This window comes from Sardina pilchardus, chromosome 6 (genome assembly GCF_963854185.1).
Source record: "Sardina pilchardus chromosome 6, fSarPil1.1, whole genome shotgun sequence".
NCBI classification, from domain to species: Eukaryota; Metazoa; Chordata; class Actinopteri; order Clupeiformes; family Clupeidae; genus Sardina; species Sardina pilchardus.
In genome coordinates, this window is record NC_084999.1 from 7,833,127 (window position 1) to 7,860,292 (window position 27,166).

A 27,166-nucleotide genomic window follows, 5' to 3' on the forward strand; every position below is an offset into this window, starting at 1 on the left:
TCTAAATAAAATGTTCAGTAATGTCTTAATTCTTAACCCAACACAATTTTTGCATTTAAGTTATCGCACAACAAATGCCTTTCCTGTACCAGAGGACCGGCAGCTTCCTCGGTTTCACAGACTTGGTCTGTGACTATGGTCAGTCCGTAGTTGCCTTCCACATGATAACACATATCTCACACACCTGATGAGGACTTTCAAATCCAGTCACGTTTGAAGTGACTACTTCAATTTTTGAGTCCTTAATGACAAGTATGTCTTTCTGGAAATGCAGCTCTTATGGCTTTCATATCGGAACTTAAAAGTCGTGTTTGCAATTCATGGTTCCCCTTTCCCTGCGGGCAAAATGTTACTCTTGTCCACCCCCACCCCCACCCCCACCTCCTCCTCCGCGCCCCTGGCTCTTCCGAGGCTCCCTGGGGCGTCCTGTCTGTCTGCTGGAGGTCTTCCCACGGCCCACTCCTCCACCTCCTCCACCACCACCTCCACCTCCACCTCCACCTCCACCTCGTCTTCTCCGCTGTCCGTGTTTCTGACTGGCCATTTCTTCCTTGGCTGCCTGGGCCCACAGGGCATCAAAGCTGCCTGGCGCTTGATAACCTGGCTGGTTGGTGTCCAAAGGATCTTTAGAGAGGAGCACCCATACAGCTGGTACATTTCTATTGACAGTCAAGCTGTCCAAGCCGGCATCAGGCTCCAGGGGCTCCCACACCTCCTGAACGGTACGGTAGTGCAGCCGGGTGTACTGGTGCAGGCCACGCACTCTGCGTTTCAGGATCTCCACGCAAGTGATGGCTTTGGACACGCTTGGCCCGACTCCGGAGAACATGATCTGGCGACATATTTTCTCCGTAGACCGCTTAGGCTCCGCCTCCTCGCCATCTCCTTCGGCTTCTACGGGCGATGGTTTGTCTTCCATGCGACTCAACGCAAATCGCATCAGATTGCGGATCTTGCTACCATCCTTAACTCGCACCTCTGGTGTTTCACTAGATAGGCCGGTGAACGGGCAGTTGCATGGCTGCTCCACAGTTCGTGCTTTGCTGTAGTTCTCCATATTTTGTATTCCTGACTGGATGAAAATAGAACATGTGGTTAGTAAAGCAATCTTCATCAACTAAAAGTTTTAAATTGCACAGTTTTTTCACAAGCCTACAAACCTGTATCCATATTACATACTGTATATGATTTCAGACACCAGACAGTTCATGACCGCAGATAACGCTTTGCAACAATTCCTGTGCAGTTTATTCCGCTGTCAAACATACACTGCCGAGTCCCCTAAAAAAAATCAACTCCGATGTTTTGTTGGCATTTTGTAAATAATTCTCCAGCACAAAAAGTCAAAAGACTTTCAGTGGGATTAAAGGCACAGTAAGCGATCATACGCAATTCCAAATCATTTCCTCAGAAAACACCGGTCTCTGTAGGCAGCCCAGGCTCCGATAACCAACAAAGCGGGGGCAGCATATCTGCTGTACCAAATTAAACCCTGTGTGGAGCTCCACTGGAGATACTGAAAGGCTCTCTCGAGGGTGAGCTACCTCTTTGGTGTGTTTTTCGTTTGGTCCTTAGTTAAAATGTACAAATGGTACAAAAGTGTCCACTAATAATCATACACGACTTCTTGCACAATCACTGACAGCACCTTTAAGATGTAGTGGCCAGTTTGTATGAAAATAATTTGTCATTCTCCCTGAATGACTTCCACGCCCAAAATTTGAGCCGAATGAATTCTGACACTTTCACCCTGGAAAGAAACAATCCGTTAATGGAATAACCTGATGAATAAGCATATTTGGGCAGTCTGACATCTCCTTTAACAGGCTACCTCGATATGCCCATAGCTCTGGAATAGGGTAAATCTGGAGTCAACAGACCACGTTTTTCCATTACCCAAAGTCTAATCTTTATGCTCCCTAGCTAATTGAAACATTCTTTCCAATTAGCCTCACTTAGCCTACACAAGTAATTTTCTTATGGCCAGACAGTAGTTACGTTCCAGCACTACGAGTTCTTGTGCCTGTTGAAATGCATCCATCCATCATTCATAGTGTTCGAGCATCTGGATCTGGTGGCATCTAGGGTTGTGTGTCAATATTTTATTTTCTGATGGATCGAGTATTTCCACTGCGAGGATTTGTGCGCCTTAAACTGGGAAAGAGTGGGTCAGGGAGGATGAAGAATTATTTTCAGATAGGTAGGCTACCATCCACCAGTCATGATAAACCCTGTTGAGTTTTTAGGATGTGCAGAAGAGGGTCGAGTCTCTACAACCTCTTGACATAAATGCTTGCTCAGTACAAAAGCAAATGTCAAAAGCTTCTATTATAAAGATGTTGAAACAATGCCACGGGGAGAGCATTACATTAATGTACACCATAATCATAGCGAAAGTCCGGGCAGTGTATGTCCAAGTTGCAGATAACGAGAGTCAACCACGCAGCTAACAGGCTAAAAGTTAGCCAGGCTCTCAACACTAGCCTAGTAAAACAGTCGAATTCCTTCAATACCATTTTCAAGTATAGGGCTAAAGTTCATGTCGATTCAGAGAAAAGGAAAGCGTATGATATTCATCTTATTAACTTACATCCTGCAATGCAATAAATGCTGGCAATTGCTGTTGTGCACCCGCTATCGTCTTCCATGCGAAACTTATCTGTAAAGACCTTAACGTAAATGTGCGGTGTAGTGTCGTAGGAGCAGAGTGGCATTCTGGGATATGTAGTACAATAGTCTAACATAGTGCCCTAGTCTATCTGCTGCACAGAATCGACCCACAAAAGAAGTTCAAAAGCCCAAAAGTTACCTAGCCCATAGGAAAAAAAAACCAAAATAGGCCTAACAACAAAGAAACACCAATAAACGAAAATAAAAACTCTAAAGCAAAAATATTTTTTGACTTTAGGCTGCTCCCCCTCTAGGTTTTGTTTTTTTATAAGTTGCGTGCACAACGTTTTTTTTATTTTGTTTGTTGAACATATTTGCTAGCCTATTTATTTCATTGTGTATGTTGTATGCTGTATTTTGTTTTGTGTGTAGTTGTATGGTTAGCATCCTTTCATCCACGATATCGGGTAGCCTAGGCTATTCCAGAAAACGGGTTTATTAGCCTATCCCTGAGAGGGAAACACCGGGTTTCTCGCCCATACGAAACTTAACGTAAACGTTGGCCAGTCCACAGTCCGTGAAATATGAATTTAACAACTTTGACGAACTCAATGTTTCTCCATATCTCCTCCCTCTGAGTCGGCTATTTATTGCGGCTGCACACTGTCTGACGCAAGGCCGAAATCATTTGCATAAGGGATGGTTTTGCGATCCCGAATATATACCATCCTCAAACGTTATCGTTTTTTTTTTTTAAATTGAAATATAAATGTAGGCTTCAGTAGCCAAACAGGCTATGTCACCACATTTCTTCCACCTAAGATGACGGCTCATAGCTATTTGAAATTATAGCTAAACTATTAAACTCATTGGCTGGTGCACGCAGCAACATACAAATAATCTTAGTAGCCTATGGGGACCAAATGCATGGACGGTGAAATCAGTCAGCCTATTATTGAATTTGTGGTACATTTTCATGCAGTCCTCATGTGTTGCTGGGCATGAGCAGAAGGATGATGTCACACACACACACACACACACACACACACACACACACACAGTCGTGCGGTCATGCCCCGGTCATGAACCAGGCCTAGGCTACTGTAGATCCAGGCCTACTGTAGAGTAATTAAATCATTTAAGGGGCAGGCCAAGTGGCCTCATCCATATGATATCATTTTTATATTGATTTGAAGATAAGGGTCTCCTATTTACATAATTGGAGGACATTTGGGCAGGATTGGCTAGAATTAAACAAAGGAGATGTTGTGGGGACACTTAAAACCCCTCTCCCAAAGGGGACCTCCTCAGAACGTGCGCACCTTCTCCCCAAGGCCTGGGTCGTGGACATCACGCTGCAGAGGGCATCCATCATTCGTGACTCCTGCTTGGCAACACTTAGGCTCTGCTTGTTCAGAGTTGTGTCTTGGAGGACTCTGCGAATAAAGGCCACAAGCGGCTACTTCTCATCTCAGATCATTCTCCGCTGTTTTTTGTTCAGAGTGCAAGTTAGATTTAAAGTTAAGTTAAAGTCAGTGAGTGTTTTCCACGACAAATTCATGAACACATAGGCGATGGCTTAGCCTAGGCCTATTCATGCCTATATAGCCTATTCATGCCATTTTAATGGCATTATAGGCTATATAATAATAATAACCACATCATCAATAAACTAAATGTCTAGGCCTACATGGAAAATATGTCCAGATGGTCTAATTGTGGCCCAAGTTTAGCAACAGTTGCAAATTATCTGGTCTTTCTGAGTGAATAAACTGCTTAGGCTATTGTTTCTGTCTTGCGATAGAGCTAGATAAATAGGCCTAGTTGGTTAGCCCTTTTATGGTTTAACACGCATGCCTATTTAGTTTCATGTTTCGGTTTTGAATCTAAGGCGTTCTTGATTTACCGATCAGTTTCGTTTCCCAAACTCATGTTTACATAAGCCTTATCACGTCTGATGCAATTTAACTTTCGGTTTCCAGTTAGACTTCCTACTATAAAAACTGACAAACAGCGCACCAGGCGGACACTTCAAGCAAGACTGCAGAGAGAACCGATCAGCGGTCAAAACATCTTATGGACTAGAGGGCTACTGATAATTTTCGTGCTCTTCTAATGAGATTGGTGAGGTATGTCATTGTTTTCATCAAGCCTTGTTCTATAATGTGTAACAAGAATATGCTGTAGCCTAGGCTAGAAAGAGCCGACACTTATAAGTGTATTTCAATAATGGTAAATAATAGGCTCACTTCAAAATATAACTGAATCAACATTAATGTTTTGCACAACGATAGTCTTGAAAATCTTTATTGATTAATTTTTAAATGACCTCTAAGTAGCTAATATAGGCCTAATAATGAGGGCTTTTGAAGGCTTGATTCTAGATTATAGTTTTCCCTCAGTATTGTTGCATTTCTAAGATAAGAATTGAAATGTCAAAAACTGCTTTTGTAAATTTCATATCATCTTCATGATTGTGTATAAATGTCTGTTGTTGTTCTTTTTTTTTTTTTTTTTTTTTTTTGGCTAGTCATGATTTGCTGATGAAAATACACATCCTGTTTCCATGCTAGTCCTACCATATAGCCCATAACATAGCCAATATTGTTGCCTTGCATGTTGTTCATTAGAAAATTACAGAGTAAACTTTAACAGACAAAGCAGTTTGACTGTCTTGTTAGTAAACAATGGCACAAGGAATGACTGATTGCACTACAATTTAATATCTGATCTCCATTTATCACAAATAAGTACAAGGCAAGGGGAGACAGAAGAGAACAAATTAAATTAATGAAATAATTTAGACCTATACAAATGTATAAATATACTGTTTGTTTTCTTGCAGTGTTGCTGAGGACGTGGACAACAAACATCATGGGAGTTAAAGGATTGAAATCATACATAGAGGGAAATAATCTCTATTTGAAAGACTGCCATTTCAAAGGTAGCAAGTTAATTATCGATGGGTGTAATCTGTGCAATGCTCTTTATGAAGACTCAAAACATGATTTGAAGCATGGCGGGGATTATATAATTTATGAGATTTTGGTCAGGAAGTTTTTTGCGGCTCTGACAAACTGCAACATAGAGCCCTATGTTATCCTTGACGGAGGAAGCGACCACACTGACAAAAAACTGGAGACCCTCAAGCAACATGCCCGACAAAGAATCAAAACAGGCAAAGATCTGTCTGTAGGGCGCCAATGTTACGGTGGCGGTGTTAAACCAACACTCTTGAAAATAGTTTTCAGACAGATCCTCTGTCTTTTGAAGATACCATTTGTCCAGTGCATGGAAGAGGCTGACTGGGAAATTGCTGCTTTGGCCAATCAGTGGAATTGTCCAGTCCTATCAAATGATAGTGACTTCTTCATCTTTGAGCTAAAAGCAGGAGTTTTACCAATTTCACATTTTCAGTGGGACAAAGATTCCACCCAGAAGTTTATTCCAGCCAAGAGATTTTTAGTCTCGAACTTCTACAAGTGTTTCCACAACCTGAGCAAGCAGTTTCTCCCTCTCTTTGCTGCCTTAGCAGGGAACGACTATGTCAATGTCACAAAACACACTATCAGATGGGAGGAATTCTCCAGCTGCAGTGGATACCATGCCCGCCTCGATGGCATCCTCCATTGGTTGTGTGGCTTCCAAAATACCAAGGAAGCTATTGGCGCTTTTCTTGACTGCCTCGGAGATCAGAAGACCAGAGATCAAGTACGAAAGGCCCTCACAACATGTCAGAAAGAATATGAGCTGACAAAAAGCAACGTGGCCCAGTTCTTCTTGAAGGATGTCGTCCCCAGCAAATTGCCAGAGGAGCTGCAGATCCTCCCCAAATGGATGCGGATGCCACTGTGCAAGGGGAGAATGGGTTCCACTCTCATCGATGCCCTGGTGTTGCAGAGAGTCCGACTGAGCGTGCAAGTTGAGAACTTTGACTTCCTCAGCTGCAATGCGATCTCAAGGCCTATTCGTCAGGTGCTGTATGGCCTTCTGTTGTCTGACCAGAAGCAGAGGGAGGACAGAAAGCCCATAGTGGCCCATGTGGAGCCAGGAGAGTGCTATGTGGAAGAATATGACAGAGAGGGCTTGACTGTGACCTCTGTCTGGGTAAAGGCTGCTTGCCCGGTTAGTGGGAAGGATCTACATCTGGAAACACTGCACAAGGTACAGTATTGAATTATCATTTACTTTTTCATTTGACCAATTAATCAGATTGATGCATCTCAGGTTTTTCCAACACAACGCTGTGAATTGAAAACAGTGTGTCTTTGTGTCCAGGCCCCACGGGAGCAACGAGTGCAGGTCCTTTACGACACGCTTGGGGTGTCCAAACTCATTTCAACACCCATTGCAGCCAAATTTCAGCTTCCTGTCTACGTCACATGCTATTGGCTCAGCAAAGCCGACCCACAGCCAAGTTTGGAGCACCTGTGGGCCCTGCTCCTGGGATTTGTGTTTGGGGAGCTGGGCGGCCGATACAAAGGCCAGACAGGTATAGTTTCGCCAGACTGATAAAGAATGCATGAAGGGGACACTTTTTCTAGATACAGTAGCTTGTTAGGTTATATCACTCACCTGCTGCATTTAACAATTGACCAATCCTCAACCCCACCTCTTTGGTGTCAGTGCGGTTACATGCAAACAAACTCCGATTGTACTCTTTACTTCGATTAAAAAATGTCATGTAAATTGTGTAATCTGATTGAATGTGTGATCCAAATCTGTGAGATAGACGAGTAGATAATGTGGAATACCTGACTTAAAATTCCTACCTTAATTACAACAGCAGTGTGTACAGTTCAGTTTCTCTCTAGATATACACATGCAGAAGGAACTGATCATGGGAATCAGGTGTGCGCCCCTCTAAAAATGGTTGTTTTTGCCTCTTCAGGCATTGCGCTGGTGTGGAACCGACTAAACAACCTGCGGCGCCACACCACACCTGGAGGCCCAAACCTGCTGGCAGCTCACACCTACAGCCAATGGCAGAACTGCATGAAGGATTCTTACCAACTCAACCAACTGCTGTGCCTTCCTAAGGCTGAAGTCTGGCCTCATCCTGAAGTTGCACGGTATGTTTACCTCCCTTTGGCTTTATTGCAAACAGATTGGCTCACTCTTGAACTGTTTAGAATGTATGTATCAGAATGTATGTTTCTACAACAATAATTTATAGTGTGTAATGTATTCATAGGATATACAGTCTAGTTAAGGGAAGATGGCACCTATTCACCGCCACTTCTTTATGTGCTCAGCTCTTCTATCTTGGATAGGACTTTATTATCTTGTCATGTGTTGTGTTGTTTATAAGGACAGAATGAGTACCTTTGCACTTTGTAAGGTCTTGCCCGCTTACCTTTACACATTCCGTTGGCATAACAACTTTCATTACTGTTTTCATTTCATTAGTCCATTCCCAAGTATTCCCAATCCAAAGGGTCAGTGACCTACAGTATAATGCAAATTTCATCCCTTTAAATTATGTGATAAACTGATATTTGTAAGTGGGGTTTGATGCATGAAGGTTGGGAAGGCTGGTCAAAACAGTAAGACTTTAGTTAGTCATGTATTTTTCCAGGAGAGTATAGAAACTCAATCTCAAACTCCTCTCTCTCTTTCTCTCTCTCTCTCTCTCTCTCTCTCTCTCTCTCTCTCTCTCAGGCTTTACTGCGGACCCTTGGTGCACGAGGCTGCAGCGAGGCTGAGGAGAGGCGCCACCCCAGAGTCCTTCCTCAGTGGGGGGCCAATCCCCCTGCAGCTCTTCAGAGACCTCGAATGCGCCGTGCTGGACTCCCTGGATGAAGACGTCCGGGACAGGCTACAGAAAAGGTCGCCGCAGCATCAGCCAAGGAGAAGAGCCCAAACTATAGGTGGCGTGGATGAACTGGCCCGACAACTCTATCAGATGTTTGACGGGGACGTGGATGAAGATGATGAAGATTGTGGTGGAAGGAGAGGCAAGGCGAAGTCTGAGGATGAGGAAGACCACGTCCAGATCCGCACCCGACACAAGAAGAAGAGCAGGGCTCTGCGAGATTGCAGTCCTGGTAAACTGAATAAGCGAGACAGAGTGATGTGGGCCTAAGAGGCAGCATGACCACACGCGTCAACTTTCAGAACGCCATTTCTTAAAAGCACTTTTTAAAGTCTCCGATGATTGTAATATTTACCTTAGGATGAAAACATAATGAAATTAATGTTAATCTTTTAATGTATTTCATGTGTTAATCTTTTAATGTATTTTAATGTTCTTAGACTTGTGATTGATAATCTATGTTCATAGTTTTTGTTGTATGAACTGATTGACATGATGATACAGGCATGTATGATTGAAACGGTTTTATACATTATGGTGTTTTTTTGGGGGTTTTTTGTACTTTTTAAAAAGTCTCTGGGATTAAAATATTTACCTTATGTGTGGCACTCTAGGTGAAGGCATAATAGAATTAATATTTGCTAATCTTTTATGTATTTTAATCTATTTTAATGTTTTGTAAATAATATATTATTAATATATATAATGTAATATATTATGTTGTTTAGTTGAGTGCTGAAACTCTTTCAGAGCACTGTTCCAGAGTCTACGTGGCTGGATTACTCAGACAATTTGCGTACTTTGCACAGTACAAAAACAATAGCTCCCATAAACTCGTCAAAGTCAACATTTTGGACTGCGCCTATAAGATTGATTGATTTTTTTATCAAAATGGCACTTTGAACTAATGCCAATCACAAAGGACATATAGCAATTCATTGTACAACTTGTGTGAGTGTGTGCGTCTCAAGCTTTACAGTCTATGGTCTCAAGACTATCTAGTGGTTTCTGTTTTAAGAGGTTTCTGTTCTTGGAGGCCATGTCATTTCATTTTCAGATTATCAAATTTTACAATTTAGTTGTTTGTTTTCTGTCTTGGTATTGAAGAATTCATCTCAAGACACCTCATATAAGGTTTATTAAAACCTCATATAAGGTTTATTAAAACATTGAATACAAGTTTATTCTCAATTATTCTCAATTCTCAGTTTATTCTCACACACAGAGAAATGTTTTCACATGTACAAAACACAATGAAAAATGAATAAACAAAAGAGAAAAAAAATCTTTACAATCGTCATTCTTTATTGGGTGTTGGTTCAAGGGGACACAACTGCATTTATCCCAATTTGTGAATTAGTGAACACACACTAATAGACCAGTGAGCTGCCTGCCCAACAGCAGTGCTTGGGGACCAGTGAGGGGTTAGTGAGGGCCCTTGCTCAGGGGCACATCAGCCTGATTGGTCGGGGATGGAGCCGGCAATCCTCTGGTTACAGGCTCGAAGCCCTAACCAGTAGGCCGCCCGCGGCTGTCCCCAGAGCAGAAGAAGACAAAGTTCACATTGCTGTATGGTGCTTTAACCAGAAACAACAGGGAAGAATGCATCAAATTATAACAGAATTAGAACAGGTTATGAAGAACAGAAGAAATACAAGTTCACATTGCTGTATGGTGCTTTAACCAGAAATAGGCACTTCCCAGCCTCTCACAAATCAATACGGGACACACGGCGGATTGGAATCTCGATTAACTTGACATGCAGTTGCGGGTGTGTGCACTTGTACTCCTAAATGTAGGTGCATGTGTGTGTAAATAACTTGAGTAAAAAGCAGAGCTTTTTGGTCATTGCAACCATTGCCTTTGACATTCGGTGAACTCCAGTCCTGCCCATTCCTTCTATCTGTAGTCTCCCCTGACCCCACCTCTGAGCCCTGGCCCTCATGCTGCAAACCCTAGGCTACTATGGACACTTTTTTATTGGACTTTATTATTTGCAACCCATGGAGGATATCGGATAATCCACAAATGTAAATGCGGTACTTGTGTTGTGCGAAATCATACAGATATTTGGAGTGTTGTGACATTGTTTTAATGTTGAAATTCCACCTCTGACACTGCCAATCAATTAGTCTGGCTGTATTATCATACTAAGCTCAATCTTTTAAGATCGAACATTAGTCTGGGGAGTGAGTCTGCACTTAATTTCTACTGCACAAGAGGCAACACCTGGCCTACCTTTGTCCTAATGATATGTCCGCCCATGTTCATGGCTTATCAAACAGTTTCGTTTCCCAGACTCAAGTTTACAGCCTTATGATTAGGCCTACGTGCACGTCTGATGCACTTTAAGTTTCGGTTTCCAGTTAGGCTATAGCCTAAACTAGACAAACAATGCAGCAGGTTGACACTTCAAGAAAGACTGCAAAGAGAACAAAACCACACATGCAGCACAGTGAAGTAGGCTTACAACAAAATAAAGAAACTTGTCTGAAAAATAAAGTCTTTAAAATGTCTATGCATTTCTATGCATAATGGTAATGAAGAGTTTCAAATGTATTTCAGATACAGACAGGGGAGGAGTCAAGTTTCTAGTGTTACAGTGTTACTTACTCTGGAACAATGGTAATCCTTAACTGTTATCAGAATTGATGTTTCCTCAACAATACTTTAGTGTGTAATACTATATAGCATGCATAGGCTACAACCTAGTCAAGAGAATATGGGCACCTATTCACCACCATTTCCTTATGCACTTCCTTATGGTCTTCTATCTTGGATATGACTTTATTATCTTGTGTCATGTGTTGTGTTGTTTATAAGGTCAGAATGAGTACCTTTGCACTTTGTAAGGTCTTGCCCGCTTACCTTTACACATTCCGTTGGCATAACAACTTTCATTACTGTTTTCATTTTATTAATCCATTAAAGTGTTGACAATAGGCGCGTTCAAGTTCAACTCCAAATGACCTCTTGCACGAATGAGAGCTGCTGGTGACAGCAGGGGAGGGGATACAAACGCTGCTATGAACTTGTACACTCTCTACTTCCCGTAGTCTAGACTTGACCTTGTGACGAAACATGAGGCACGGACCCGCATGGACCCTTGTGGATATGAAGAGGCATCTAAACACCTGCACATACGTCAGGGATGTAAAAGCCAATTAGGGCAAAGACCTGACGTCATGAAGGCAGGGTCTAGGCTCCGCAGCGCTCCGCAGTACCTAGAGGGCTGCTGCGCCGCTGCTCAGCAGCCGCCTTGCCACGCCTTGCTTCCGCGATTAGTTGAGGCCATGTGATACCGACTGCCGAGTCGAAAACACACCCATCTAGACCATCGTGGACAGATTTTTAACCACGTGCATCTTGTGCTGCGCAGTTTTTGTGCTGCGCAGCCATCTTGAACGCGCCTATTCAAAAGGGTCAGTGACAAATCATTTGTAATGCAAATGTCATCCCTTTACAATTGTAATTGCCAAACAGACATTTCAATTTCCCCATCATGATGAAAATTATTAAACATAAATTATGTGATAAACTGATATTTGTAAGTGCTCTAGTCATGAGGTTTGAAACATGAAGTGTCTTCAACACTATGTAACTGCTTTAGTCAGTTACAGTACTGTATGTATTTTTCCAGGAGAGCAAGCAATCTCAAAGTCCTCTCTCTCTCTCAGGCTTTATAGCGGACCCTTGGCGCACCAGGCTGCAGGCTGATGAGAGGCGACACTCCAGAGTCGTTCCTCAATGGGGTGCCAATGCCCCTGCAACTCTTCAGAGATCTCAAACGCGCCGTTCTGGGCCTCCTGGATGAAGATGTCAGGGACCAGTTGCAGAAAAGGCTGCCACAAGATCACCCAGGGAACTTGGAAGTACTGGCCAGACAATTCGACCAGATGTTTGATGATAAGAGGAGACGGAAAGTTTGAGGATGAAGAAGCCTATGTTCAGATCCTTCATGTTCAGATGTTCAGTTTTTATTTAATAGTTATTTGTTGTATCAGCTATATTGACATGATGATGCATGTGTGATTGAAATGGTGATTGGTAAATGTTCTTTATTTTATTTCTCTACTTTGATCTAAAGTGTCTGGGAATTATAATAGTTACCTTATGGGCTGCGCAAATATTGAAGGCATAATAGAATTAATATTGGCTAATGAATTGTTTTTTCTTTTAATGCAGTTTAATGTTTTGTAAATGGCAATATGTTATGTTTCATTTTTTATTTTATTTTTTAATTTAAGTACTTTCAGTACAGAGTACTGAAACTCTTTAGTCTAGATAGGTGGATCCCTCATCGACAATTTGTTCTTTGCAGAGTACAAAAAGAAGAGCTCTAGATAAACAGGTCAAAGACCAAAATTGAAGGCAACAATTCTTAACTATGGCTAAATAGATTTTTTAACCAAAATGGCACTTTGAACTAGTGCAATTAGCAAATTGTGAATGGCATTAATTGTACAACTTGTGTGAGTGTGTGATTGTCATGGTTAGCTAGCGTTTTTTGCTCTATTAAAGAATTCATCTCAGCCATCTCATTTTAAGGTTTATTAAAAAATTTGAATATACAAGTTTATTCTCAATTAGCCACACAGAGAAATGTTTTCACATGTGCAAAACACAATGAAAAATAAATAAACAAAAGATTAAAAAAAAAAAAAAAAATCTTTACAATCGTCATTCCTTATTGGGTATTTGTTTAAGGGGACAAAACTGCAAAGCTGAACTAGCCAGTTCACCTTGACAAAACCAAGAGGTTTTGAGTTGTACAACACAAAAAAGTAACCTAGTGGCAGAAGCAAAAAACGTACCTCATGAACTGTTTCCCCAGAAGTTATAGTTCATGCTTCATACTCTCGACACGACCATCTACTCCAGCGAGTAGGTGACGATCTACAGTAGCCAGTACAGTAAAGAGAGTGCAACTACAGTATATAACAGTGTAAACTAATTAAAAGATAACGAAACACCACATGTCTCTGAAATGGGTGCTCAGGCCCTAAGCCCTAAGTAACCAAATTGTGATAGCCTAGTGAGGGGCATGGCCAGTACACAAACTGAAGCAATTAAAACAGGACTTGACTTAAAAAGAGTAATTAACCATGTTTGTTCTGTAAAATTGTTATCATTTATATCCAAATAAGATATAAAGAGGCCAAAACTCCCATCTGGGTTATACATATCCATTTGCATGATGGAAAAAAGTAGTACCATGTCAGGCTTTTTTGAGTTGTTAGTCTGACCCCTTTATTAGGACTGGAAACCAGACATCCTTCAAACTAACAACATCAACAAAAAAAAAAACAACAACTCCCAGTATCAATCACTTTTAACTTTTGAAAAATATATTATATTCTGCCATGAAAATATTCAGGGGAAAAAAAAACAGACTATACACACACCCTCTCATTTTGAAAGCGCAGAAACCTTCCCCAAGAAGCACTGCTCTAGCATGGAGAGAGCCGGAATGCGGAATGCAGATTGTTTCACGTGTTCCACAAAACTATGGACTGTGCTTGCAGTCACTCGATGAGAAATAAAAAGTCAACAGCCACTGTCTGAAGCCTTACAGTATCCCATAAATACAAAAATGTTCTTTCAGACGGTGGGGACAAACAAACAGTCTCAAAGCAGCACACCAAAGCTTTTTTGTTTATGAAGAGGCTCGGGGAGGAGAGGCAGGGGTGGGGGGTTGGGGGGTTGGGGGGGTGGGGGGGGCGGCTGAGAGCAAGGGTTGGGGAAGGGGAGAGGGGTGGTAACCCAACGGGGGACTCAAACCAGTGCACAACCACTGTCTGTCCATGGGGAGGAGTGAGCGCCGTCCCTGCCCTCCACAAGGACGAGATCAACCTGGTCACCCACTTCACTCTCTCGCTCTGTTCTTGTAGTCCGCTTCAGTCAGCCTGCAGACACACACTCACACACTCACTCACTCACTCACTCAGCCACACGCAGACGCACACACACACACAGTAACTGAATGACCGACAATCCAGAGGAAGAAAACATGGCGCCCAGAGCCACTGTCCAGTGTCCATCACGGTCCTCTGCGTGCAACGCAACATGCGTCATACTTCGTGGAAAGAGTCTGTGTTGTCCGTCCTGTCGCGGCCCCTCCTCCTCTCTCCCCGCAACCTCTCCAGCTTCTTGATCATCTCCGAGACAACACACACCGATGACGTGAGGCCTACAAGAAACAGCAGGTCTGCCAAAACACACACACCCATTAGGTCACATTTCAATTGGTTAATGTGTCATAAATGTGTGGTTAATAAGATATCAATCTCAGTATGCAACGACCGCTAGACCAAACAAGCAGAGTTTCTGCAGGGTCAAATTGCAATTAGATTGCCTAATTGTTTTCAACTAGAATATCCTAACTAACTGGAAGTTAAGCCGTGCTGTAAAGGAGAATATGATTGATTGATTTCTGGATCAAGACAATAAAACAGTAGTCCAAAGGATGACATGCTAAAGTAAAGTAATCATTTCCAACACGGTCCTTGGTGTTAAACACAGGAAACAAATAAGAAGTAAGCAAACTTAGACTAAAAAAACACTATAAGGAGGAAAAAAATTAAATTAAAAAATTAAAAATTAAATAACTGAATATATTGTGTAAATTCAGGATGGACAGAGATTCAAGGCGATGTGAAAGTCAGGCAGCGCTGCTGTTAGGACCAGACGTACTGTACAATAAGGAGGTGGCTTGTGCATCTTACCCAGGACGCTGAGGCTCTCTGTCTGGAAGACTCTCTGCAGCGGGGGGAAGTAGATGACCAGCATCTGACCCATGATGGACCCCAGCACGGCGTAGCAGAACATGCGGTTACTGCACAGGCCCATCTCGTGCACCATGCGCGTCTGCAGGAGGACAGGGGAGGTGGGGTCAGAGGTCAAAGATCATGAGAGGTCAGGTTAACGGCTACACCAGAGGTGCGTTCAAGTTCACCGAACTTTGCTAACAATCGCTAACAGTCTGAGGAGGTGGTGCGCCGCGAACATACAGTGGAACTGGACGTGAGTTTGACGAACGCAACGATGCAATTACTGTTAGAATGGAAGGTTAACAACAAATCGTTCAAATTTAACAGTTCAAAGAAAACATGTTCACCTCAAACGTTCGCCTACAGTATGTTTGCGAATTTGAACGCACCTCAGAGTGAGCGCTGGCAGACCTGTGCTCTGCATACTACTACAATTACAATACGAGGTTAGAGATGTAAATACAGTCACTGTGGTGTACACACATGTTAATGTACAGTATGAGGAACAGATTCCAGTTTACAAGTGTGTTCAATCCCAATCTGCCAATGAACTATTAGGGTTAATTAAGGTTCTAACTGAATCCAGGTATAGGCCTACTGGTAACAGGGAAGAATGCATCAAATTATAACAGAATTTGAACAGGTTATGAAGAACAGAAGAATAACAAGTTCCCATTGCTGTATGGTGCTTTAACCAGAAATAGGCACTTCCCAACCTCTCACTTATCAATACGGGACACACAGCGGATCGGAATCTGGATTAACTTGACATGCAGGTTGTGTATCATGGTGTGTGAACTTGTGTTTCAATATTTAGACGTGCATGTGTATGTGTGCAAATAACTGTACTAAAGTATTTGCACAGGACGGCATCTTGGGTTTTGGTTATGGCTATGGCTATGCCTAAAGGCTTTTCACTGAACTTTATTATTTGCAACCTACAAACCGGTTTCATGTCCCTAACAACTTTCAACTCAGAGGACAAGCACTAGTTTGTTTACAGGGACAGCGCATAGAAAGCAAACTACTGAACTTGAAATAAGTTGAAGAATTAAAAGCATATTGCCTAAATATTTTGATGCCAAGTCTGGGTTCAGTCTGCTTTTTCGCTCCCAAAAGTTTATTTCACTGCCAAAAGTCTATTTTCAAGCACTTTGTGTCTTTGTTTCAAAGTTTCTGGGTTGGCTTGTCCTCTGGTTGTTAGGGACCTGAAACCAGGTCAATTCGGTTATTGTGGCTATTTCTGATGGTTTTTCTCCATTTTTTTTTTGTTGTTATTCGGAGTAGCCTTTAAGAAAACTGTCATCCATCTACGCACCACTCAATCCTAGACCTCGACCAAATAAAATCATGTTTTTTTTTGCGGAAGTCTGGGCATGAACCTTGATAGTATCATCTGGCTGCACCACTATAGTATTTACTCTGTTAAACAATATTGTTTTACTCTTGAAAACTGAGGCGACGGTGACAACGTTTACAAGTTGTGAAAAACGGCTGGCGGCACTACTAGTAAATGTTTTTTGACGAAAAAGCTGTTGGGACCCGCGATGTCAGACTTAACAACCAGATAGGAGATAACCCACAAATGTTTACTATGATTCATATGTATTTTGTCTATATTTGTGCAGTGTAAAATCATATCCACAGATATTTGGAGAGAATTGTACACAACTCTCCACACAAATGTTTCCAAATCATTCTGCTCCTTCTAATTTTGTCTGCTCATGTGAATAGCCCCCTGCTGGTGCAGATGATAAATGCATCTCACATGTGCACTCCCATCAATTATTGTGAAGCAGATCAGGCGTGATACAAAGTGCACAAAGCTTCCACAGATAACAGGGGGGAAGCCATATGATCATGTGTTCATTTCTCATATGATCCATAAATACACAAGAATCTACTCACAATGTGCAAAATGCAATTCACATGTAGATATAGAATCCATAAATGTGCAAAAATGAGTTAACAGGTGAAATGAAAGTATGTATCTAAAGAGTAAAACATGCTTAATTCTGCTTTCTTTTTTTGTGGATGTGACTGGAAATGCATAAATGAGATTCTTTTAAGGATGGCATGCATGACTACACAAGTATTTGTTTGTATTTGTATTTGTATTTGTATTTGTACTTGTATTTGTGTGTGCATGTACCTGCGAACGCGAGCTGAGGGCGTTGAACATGTCAAAGAAAACAAAACAGGTGAAGGTCATTGTGGTGTCCCTGGGCGTGATCACATTGTCCTGCAGCTGGTGGGGGAAAACAAAGTCTCAGGGAGGTGCCAGGACACATAGTGACCAAATCAACGAAACATCTCAACGTCCACGACAACAGGACAATATGTAACTAATATTAAACCAAAAGAGGCTTCTTTCAGACTCTGCAAAAGATATACAACAAATAAATATGCACAAGTGACTCACAGAAAGGAGCTTTTCAGTGAACACAGAAAAATGTGGAAATATTTTAGAGCACAGAGCAAGCATCCATGGTACAGTATTGTGTACGAGGCTTGTGGCTTGTGAATGAAACCTTGTCTTCCCTCTTATCTTAATCTTTAAATTATTCTAAATCAATACACTTTTTGTCAGATTGTCAGACTATATCCTCATAATCCACTAGCTGTCCATTCTGTGTGCAGAGAAAATAATTTGGTGATTCGTACACACCCCTGGTTCTGTGAACAGGAAATAAACACAGGGGTGCACCCACACACACACAAAACCACACACTAATTCCGGCCAAATAACGACCGGTGGTGTTGTTGGCACACAGGGCGGTGGGAAATGGCCGAGGGAAGGGACAACTATGTGGGTGGTCAAGAATACTTAAAGGGACACTTCACCGATTAGCATTAAGCTTTATATCATTAGAAAACCAGTCATGTTTTTGAATGGTCGTGCATCACTCCCTCAGTTTGCCTTGAGATGGGAGAAATACTGATTTCAATGTTGGACTTCCTGCTTTCAATGATGCAAAAATCATAATTTTACATCATTGAAAGCAGGAAGTCCCATTCATGGGTTTCATTGAAATCCGTATTTCTCCCATCTCAAGGCAAACTGAGCGATGCACGACCATTCAAAAACATGACTGGTTTTCTAAAGATACAAAGCTTAATGCTAATCGGTGAAGTGTCCCTTTAAGGGAGAGATGCATTTATTTGGCTGTGGAGTTCAAATTGTAATAATCTTTTTCCAATATCACCATTTTCTTTCTTTTAATGGTAACTTCATCTTGCTTTAGTAAAACAGATAAATAGTTAAGCAAATAAAGTTCATCATGATTATATGCATTCTTAGTATTACTCTTTGGCAACACCCTTCTGTCTAAGATCACTGAAGCTCTTCAAAGTGCCTAGTAATGGCTGCCTGTTGGGACATAACCATGAAGACAGATAGGAGGGCAGTAATGCCCGGGGCTAGTAGAGCAAACTCTCAGTTCAATAAATCACTGAGTTGGTATCAAGCGCTCTGAATATGTGCAGCACTGGAGGGGGAGACATGAGGCTTCATTACTCCGACATAATAAATATCACAGAGGGTCACGCCGTGTTGCTCTCGGCTCTCGCGCTTCTGGTTTCGTCCTCTGAAATGCCATTTTGCAGCGCTGCCTCAGACTGGTAGTAATGGAGCGGCTTAAACACGGTTGAGTAGACACAGATGTGTAATTAGTGAACATTGGGGATTTATTTCGAGACGCCTCATCTGCCTCGCACGTGGCACACTCCTGTAGGCCCTGAGATAGAGTGTGTGTGTGTGTGTGTGTGTGTGTGTGTGTGTATGTGCCTGTGTGTGTGTATGTATGTATGTAGGTATATATGTGTATGTGTGTGTGTTTATGTGTGTGATTGTTCATGAGCGTCCCTGTACCTCTCTCCAGAAGACAAACAGGGTTCCGCACACTATGATGAAGGAAGACACCAGGATCTTGACGATCAGACTGCGGGTGATGATGCTGTCACGTACATTCCGTGGAGGCTTCCTAATGACATCAGGGTCCACTGGCTCCACCCCCAAGCTGAGAGAAGGCATCATAGCACACAGTGTGAGTCTGTGGATCTGTGCTTACACAGTACGTCTATAAAGCATCATATCCATATAAAGGGTCATAGTCCATTATGCACAATTTATGCCGGACACTTAACTACCGTCATTCCCTGACTATTAGCCGCGGCTTATACATTGATTTTGTAAACATCTCTTCAGCTATGAGGTTAATACATGGGAGCAGTTAATATGGCACTGAAATGGTTTTGTTTCTTTTAACTTGAATAAAAAGACTACAACCAATGCAGCCAATACACAGGAAATTACTGTACAATAAATAGGTTTTGTGTGGTCACTGGCTTGCTAAGGCCATGCTAAGTCCTTTGGAGCATCTACAGTAAGTGATGATCTAGACAGGAACTACAAGAGTGGGTGGATGGTTCTCTGGTGCTAAATAAAACATTGAGAACCCCTGCACTAATCTAATCTATGTGATGATCTAGACAGGAACTACTGTACAAGAGTGGGTGGATGGTTCTCTAATATCTAATCTAAGTGGTGGTCTTGACAGGAACTACTGTACAAGAGTGGGTGGATGGTTCTCTAATATCTAATCTAAGTGGTGGTCTTGACAGGAACTACTGTACAAGAGTGGGTGGATGGTTCTCTAATATCTAATCTAAGTGGTGGTCTTGACAGGAACTACTGTACAAGAGTGGGTGGATGGTTCTCTAATCTAATCTATGTGGTGGTCTGGACAGGAACTATAAAAAAAAAGAGTGGGTGGATGGTTCTCTAATATCTAATCTATGTGGTGGTCTTGACAGGAACTACTGTACAAGAGTGGGTGGATGGTTCTCTGAGGCCGGCGGTACCTCTGCGCGGGGGGTCCGTCCATGATGATGTTGATCCAGAGGATCTGCATGGCGTTGAGGGGGTTGGGGAAGTTCATGAGCGTGGCCAGCGAGATGAGGGTGAGGGCAGCAATACTCCTGAAGAGGTACATAGAACACAGCAGCCATTAGCAAGGAGGAATGTCTGCAGTACAGGATTTGACCACTAGGGAGCACTGTGTTACAAAAGTAAACAATACATTCCAACATAAAGCAACTTTCAGAAGGTTGCGCGTCATTCTACCACATTGAATAGACTCCATAGGACAAATAATTTATTTTTGGTAATAAAAAAATAACATTCAATGCCTCGTCCTCTTGTCAGTCTCACATACTACTGCACTTTCACCAGCTGTTCCAGGAAATGGCAGAACAAGACTAGGCACAAAGCACAGAAATTCACTTTTTTGAATAATGCAAATCACAGTTGTGATAGTTTTGCATGAAGAGCTGCACATCATCAGGTGACCAGGCCACACAACAGCCCTCTGAGAAGCCCCCAGAGACAAGAGCACTCACGTGCTGAGCTGGAACCGCACAAAGTTCTTGATGTTGTTATAAATCCCTTTCCCCTCCTCAATAGCAGACCTGAGGGCGAGAGAGAGAGAGAGAGAGAGAGAGAGAGAGAGAGAGAGAGAGAGAGAGAGAGAGAGAGAAAGAGAACACAGAAAGCAAAAATCAGGGATACTGTTGCCTTGGAGACAGTGGGCTAGTTCCAACACTGGGGCGATTACAAAAGTACTTCAGAATGAAAGCCCCCCCTCCCAAAAGAAATCAGCATTCCAATGTTCTCACATGATGGTCTGGAAGTCATCGTCCACAAGGATCATGTCGGCTGCCTCCTTGCACACGTCGGTGCCCGTCTGGCCCATGGCAACGCCGATGTCGGCCGCCTTCAGTGCCACGGCGTCGTTCACGCCATCGCCCGTCATGGCGACCACAGCGCCAATGTTCTGTAGTGACTGTGAAGAACATTTACACGTCAGCCACCGCCAGACAATAAGGAGAGACAAAGCCATAATCCCAGGAAAGGCATGGAAATTACCCCTGGATTAGGCACGTGTTTGTGAAGGCCTAACCACTTATTCCTGTCAAAGAGAGTTATATGACTGCACCTACCATCTGAGGTGCGATGGGAAACAGGCACTTTTGCTTTTGCCCTTACCTTGACTATCTTCAGCTTGTGTCTGGGACTGGCTCTGTAGAACACCACTATCTGCAAGGACAAATCGCAACAGTCAACCTCCCATCCTTTAAAAGCAAAAGGTCAAATAAAACTGAACACTTCATTACGGATTTCCTTTTATTTTTAGTCATTTAAAAACATTTTGCTCTTTTCATAGAGTCAAGCATTTGGCTTCATGTCTTTGCACACAACAGAGAAAATGGCCGTGCATTTGTAACAGATATGTGTGTTAGAGTGGGGGGAGGTAAGGGCAAGGTGCGGTACCCTGGGCACTATCTGAGACAGCTGCTGGAGGTCCATCTGGTCCACCTCCTCCCCAGAGAGGGACTGGGAGCCCTTGGTGTACAGACCCAACCGACTCGCTGTGAAGGGGGACAAATAAAGGAGGCAAACATATGAAATAGAAATGGAAGAATATAAAGGCCAAACGAGACAGCATTGAAAGAATATGACTTGTGGGTTGCCATTTTTAAACAACACAGGATGGTAACAATGAAGCAGACAGCTATAACCTTCACTCAAATACAGTGACAGAGGACAGGGGGAGAGAGAGAGAAAGAAAGAAAAAAGCTAGAGAGAGAGAAAGAGAAACAGTGTGAGAGAGAGAGAGAGAGAGAGAGAGAGAGAGAGAGAGAGAGAGAGAGAGAGAGAGAAGGGTGGGTAGGGAGAAAGAAATAATAAAGAAAGAAAGATATGCAAAGGGTTTGGTACAGATACATCTTGCAAGAGTACGAGAGCCAGAGAGAGAGAGAGAGAGAGAGAGAGAGAGAGAGAGAGAGAGACAGAGAGAGAGAGAGACTGAAAAGACAAGCCTTTACCAATTGACACAGCCGTCTCCTGGGAATCGCCTGTAATCATCTTGACAGCCACGCCAGCGTTGAGGAGGGTGCCCACTGCATCCTTCACCCCGGCCCTCGGCGGGTCAATCATGCCCACCAGGCCCAGGAATGTGAGGCTGCCCATCTCAGTGCCCGACGCAAATGCCAACACTGCGGGCAGAAAGAGCGAAGGGGACATTCAGGGACACACATGAAAATCAGCAGCCAAAGGTCACACGGCGGAGACTGACTTTAAAACAAGTAAACCCTGCCTCACATGATCACTCCCACAGGAACCCAACTCTGCAATGAAAAACTATGACCTCAGTTTTCGCCTGTAAGTAGCGTTTTCAGACTGCATAAATTATTCTGAGGTTATTTGGCTGTGTTGCACTGCTGGGAATACTGGCACAGAAACCTCTTCCAACATTAGTTTGACCTCAAGAGTTGGGTAGATGTCATAGAAACCAGAGAAACGGCACAATAATCCGTGATGAAGATAAACGTCTGGGTATGTCTTTCTGAAGGAAGCTTTTTAAAAAGATGTAGTTTTATGAAACCCATCCACACCTGACACATATGACCAGTTAACTATTTTTGCACCAAATCTTATATTTCAGCATATATTTTCTTTCTGAAAAGACACATGGTTGATGTTTAGAGATAACAGGCTGCAAGCCTACAGTGTTACTGTGTGTGCCTCTCATTCAGCGTTTATACGTCCTCCCTCGCTCCTCGGGCCTCGATCCTCACTGATCTACATAAAGAATGATGTGGCGGCAACAATGGGATAGTCTATCCCTTCTTCTATCTTTCTTTATGTAGATGAGTGAGGATCGAGGCCCGAGGAGCGAGAGAGGACGTATAAACGCTGAATGAGAGGCACCCTGTGTGTGCGATTAGAGAGGGCTGAAGGTCACGCACCCCTCAGGCCAGCTGTGCCCATGTAGCTCTTCTGCTGCTGGAACAGCTCCCTCTGCTGGTTGGTGAGAGGTAGTGTTACTCCTTTACTGTGGTAGCTGCTGCAGCAGCGGATCACCTGCTCGTAGGCCCCCTTCATGTAGTAGGTCCCGGGCTTGTCCTGAATAGCACGCCATATGACACAAATGTATGTTCATCCACAGTTCAATATGTGCTGGATTTCTAAATGTTGCAATGTGATTAAAAAGACATCAACTTCAGCAGCATGCACAGACCAGTCTGCCAAAACCATAAAGTCCCTGTACTGGTCACACACACACACACACACACACACACACACACACACACACACACACACACACAGACACACACAGACACACACAGACACACACAGACAGACACAGACAGACACAGACAGACACACAGACACGCTCAGTCACCCATAACTGTTAACAATGCTGTGCTCATGGGAGCATGCTGCACTGTGACCATGCTGTTTGTGTGTCAGTGCCTGTGGATGTGGTGTGTGTGGTGTGCTGTGTAAACATGCAAATATGCCCCGTTGCACCTCACACACACACACACAGAGAGAGAGAGAGAGAGAGAGAGAGAGAGAGAGAGAGAGAAGAGAGGCTACTGTGCGGCCAGCTCACCTGCTGGGTACGGTGGACACAGCGGACGGCCATCCACTTCTGCTCCGAGGTGAAGGGGTTCTCCTCCAGACGCACGTACTCCTGATGAACCCCCTCCAGTCCCATCTACACAACACACACACAACACACACACACACACACACACACACACACGCATTAGACACACACACCTCTGACCTAGCTGACAGGCTAGCTAGTTTATGTACTATGTGCTTGTACAGTACGTGTCCACTCACGAGTAGATACAAACAAGCAAGTGCACTGAAACAAATGCACTGATGCACAGTTATGGATGCCTCATAGCACAGAGGCACTGTACGCCTTCATTGAAAAATGCCTGGTAGTAGCACTTTAGAGGCACCCCAGCTTGATGTTCTTGTAAACAGGGGAACATAGGAACTTCCAACACATTGTAAACCTGCTGCTTGTACAGGTGACCATAAACATGGAGGGATTTCATGAATATGACGAAGTGCAAGAAGCCATTCATCTATGGAGGGCAATGAAGAAGCAGGAGCATCAGAGCATTGGAGCACAACAGACCATCTCCATCTCCACCTCTCTCCCATCTCCCCCTCCACCTCTCTCTCCATCTCCACCTCTCTCCATCTCCACCTCCACCTCTCTCTCCATCTCCACCTCCACCTCTCTCCATATCCACCTCTCTCTCCATCTCCACCTCCACCTCTCTCTCCATCTCCACCTCTCTCTCCATCTCCACCTCTCTCTCCCCCTCCATCTCTCTCTCCATCTCCACCTCTCTCTCCATCTCCATCTCTCTCCATCTCCACCTCCACCTCTCTCTCCATCTCCACCTCTCTCCATCTCTACCTCTCTCTCCCCCTCCATCTCTCTCTCCATCTCCACCTCCACCTCTCTCTCCATCTCCACCTCTCTCCATCTCCACCTCTCTCTCCCCCTCCATCTCTCTCTCCATCTCCACCTCTCTCTCCATCTCCACCTCTCTCTCCATCTCCATCTCTCTCCATCTCCACCTCCACCTCTCTCTCCATCTCCACCTCTGTCTGCTGAGACTGGGTCAACACAGCCTGGTCACTCAACGCTCCAACTACCACTGGGATAACTCGACATGTGAGCTTTCCACGGATCTCTGTGATCCCCGACTACCATTTGCACACCCTAGTTACCCCGGCTACCCTAGTTAACAACACCAGCCACAGTTCCCTTCAGCAGTAAATTCCAGGCTTTTGTGCCTTCAATTGATAGGGCAGTTGAGATGAACAGGAAGTGAGGTGAGAGAAGATATAAGTGGGATTGGGGCGTGAGCACACAGACCCTAATATGGTTGGGAAGGGGATGCTGTTGCTTGTGCCGCAGGTCCCCCCACCGGATTGTTCTAGAACTTGCCCAGCCCCACTCCCACTGGCCCGGCCCCACCACCACCACAATCACAGCGGATGTTTCTTCCAGCTTGCTTGGCGCACCAGCGCTAGCCCTCCCCACAGTGACTATGCTGGCACCTCCACTGGCACTGGCCGTCTGCTGGCCAGCTGCTTCCCCTCCCTCTCTCCTTTTCTTCTCCTACCCTCCTCTCGCCCCCTCCCTCCTCTCCTCCTCCTCCTCTTCTCTAGCCTACTCTCCTCTGCTCTCTTCATTCCTCTCTTCTAGAGCCTATTCTCCTCTCTTTATTCCTCTCTTCTAGAGCCTACTCTCCTCTCCTCCCTCCTCCTCTTCTCTACCCTCCTCTCCTCTCCTCTCTACTCCCTCCTCCTCTTCTCTAGCCTCCTCTCCTCCCTCCTCCTCTTCTCTACCCTCCACTCCTCCCCTCCCCTCTCCTCTCCTCCCTTCTCCTCTTCTCTAGCCTCCTCTCCTCCCTCCTCCTCTCCTCTCCTCTCCTCTCCTCCAGGAGTTGCTGCTGCTGCTGCCGCTGCTGACTCACTACTGGAGCCCCACTGTAGTGCACTGCTCCTCTGGGGCCGTAGCCCGTCACTCTGGATCAGCCGAGCCAGAGACGCGCCACAGCACCGGCCGCCACACCTGCCCGCTAGTCAGCTCGCACCAGCTGCCTGCCACTGCCGCTGTCGCTGCCGCTAGCCACCCCCGGCGCTCAAACATAATCTATCAGTCACCAGGGGGCCACAGTAAAGGGTACACCAGGGGTGTGTGTGTGTGTGTGTGTAGGTCTGTGTGTGTGTGTGTAGGTCTGTGTGTGTGTGTGTGTGTGTGTGTGTGTGCGTGTGTGTGTGTGTGTGTGTGTGTGTGTGAATGTGTGTGTAGGTCTGTGTGTGTGTGTGTGTGTGTGTATGTGTGTGTGTGTGTGTGTGTGTGTGGGTCTGTGTAATGAGGCTTTTGTCTTCTCCTGGTGCGAGGGCATTTGTTTCTGTATGCCCCCGTGCCACAACACAGCAGGGGATTAAATGAGCAGAATATTCTATGAACTAAAAGATAAACTGTTCTAGAAATACGGCAGTCTGTGTACACCTACCAGAACAGCCCTAGATCTGTGGATGAATAACCATGACCAACGACTTGCATTTATTTTGGGAATTAACTCAATTCAAAACATAAATATATACATTCTATACATCATATACAGTATATGTTGTACATACATTTCCTGTGTATTAGCCTCAATGTGTATAACTATATCAATACCATATTAACTGCCCCCGTGTATCAACCTCATAGCTGAAGACATTATGCAAAACCAATGTATAAGCCGTGGCTAATAGTTGGGAAATAACGGTATATACATATAAAGACAAAAAAGACAATAACATAGCTACCAAACCGCTTTCTTAGTTCAGCACGATTGCCACAATGCAATCCATGCGTTACACCATTTGACTGCCCTATGCAGAGTGGGAGACCAACTGCACTCCACAGCTCCCTCCGCTCTGCACATTTATCTGTGCACTAAAAATAATACCAAAGATCCTTAATTACTGACAAGATAGAGCAACGTAATGCATCTCTATGGAAGCAAAATTCGAACAGTTCCTGTCTGCTTAAAGAGGCGTGTTGCAAAGACGTCATAGTGGGATATCGATCTCTGTCAGATCGGCAAGCAGTTCAGTTCGAATGTTAGCAGGTCTGCTTAAAGGGGGATTTAGCCCCCCTCCCCCTTGTGAAGACAGAACGCGGAAATGATCGAACGTTTGCGCCTCTCGCTCCGCTTTAACCCTCTCTGATAATACCAGCTAGTGTATCGGCGAGGATAGAGGAATATACCCTCTACCCATCTAAGATAGAGTGTCAAAAGTCTGTCCCTGTGTGTGTGTGTTTGTGAGTGCAGGTGTGTGTGTGTTTGAGTATTGGGGGTTGTATACACTGCATGTTTAGTTTCTAGTGTTACGCCATGCATTGTTTGACTATACAAGTTCTTAGTAACAGAGGGTCAACATGGTGTATGTACTGTACGGTATGTGTTTGTATGAGGTGGCTCTCCAAGCAAATAGAGTGACACAGATGGCAGCAGCTCACATCCCAGAGGGTACCACAGAACATCTGTCCGTGTCTGTATGTGTGTGTGCGAGCGTGTGCGAGCGTGT

At 43.9% G+C, this 27,166-nt stretch overlaps 3 protein-coding genes across 7 annotated transcripts in view; 1 reads left to right on the forward strand and 2 right to left on the reverse strand.

Annotated features, from left to right (window-relative positions):
• Positions 1–349: 349 nt before the first annotated feature.
• rpp25l (ribonuclease P/MRP 25 subunit-like) lies at positions 350–2,650 on the reverse strand. Its single transcript, XM_062537938.1, has 2 exons — positions 2,591–2,650; positions 350–1,068 (listed from the first exon to the last, which is right to left on the reverse strand). The coding sequence occupies exon 2, from the start codon at positions 1,055–1,057 to the stop codon at positions 350–352; it is 708 nt and encodes a 235-aa protein (XP_062393922.1). The 5' UTR covers positions 1,058–1,068; positions 2,591–2,650.
• Positions 2,651–4,645: 1,995 nt separating this feature from the next.
• Positions 4,646–9,669, forward strand: aste1a (asteroid homolog 1a). Of its 2 annotated transcripts, none has more exons than XM_062538264.1 (5): positions 4,646–4,734; positions 5,456–6,774; positions 6,889–7,102; positions 7,502–7,682; positions 8,272–9,669. In XM_062538264.1, the coding sequence occupies exons 2-5, from the start codon at positions 5,485–5,487 to the stop codon at positions 8,693–8,695; spliced, it is 2,109 nt and encodes a 702-aa protein (XP_062394248.1). In that variant the 5' UTR covers positions 4,646–4,734; positions 5,456–5,484; the 3' UTR covers positions 8,696–9,669. The 2 variants fall into 2 exon arrangements, with proteins under 2 accessions (XP_062394248.1, XP_062394247.1); XM_062538263.1 differs by having other exon boundaries at positions 4,652–4,739.
• A 3,292-nt stretch (positions 9,670–12,961) lies between these two features.
• The window catches only part of atp2c1 (ATPase secretory pathway Ca2+ transporting 1), a 47,424-nt gene continuing 33,219 nt past the window's right edge, over positions 12,962–27,166 (reverse strand). For all 4 annotated transcript variants that reach the window (XM_062538269.1, XM_062538270.1, XM_062538268.1 and 1 more), the window contains exons 16-27: positions 23,655–23,759; positions 23,005–23,161; positions 22,081–22,251; positions 21,527–21,624; positions 21,242–21,292; positions 20,872–21,038; positions 20,596–20,664; positions 20,059–20,175; positions 19,067–19,214; positions 17,348–17,443; positions 15,151–15,292; positions 12,962–14,633 (exon numbers count right to left, since the gene is read on the reverse strand). In XM_062538269.1, the coding sequence (XP_062394253.1) occupies positions 14,497–14,633; positions 15,151–15,292; positions 17,348–17,443; positions 19,067–19,214; positions 20,059–20,175; positions 20,596–20,664; positions 20,872–21,038; positions 21,242–21,292; positions 21,527–21,624; positions 22,081–22,251; positions 23,005–23,161; positions 23,655–23,759 (1,458 nt within the window). In that variant the 3' untranslated portion in view covers positions 12,962–14,496. The remainder of the gene's footprint in view (positions 14,634–15,150; positions 15,293–17,347; positions 17,444–19,066; positions 19,215–20,058; positions 20,176–20,595; positions 20,665–20,871; positions 21,039–21,241; positions 21,293–21,526; positions 21,625–22,080; positions 22,252–23,004; positions 23,162–23,654; positions 23,760–27,166) is intronic.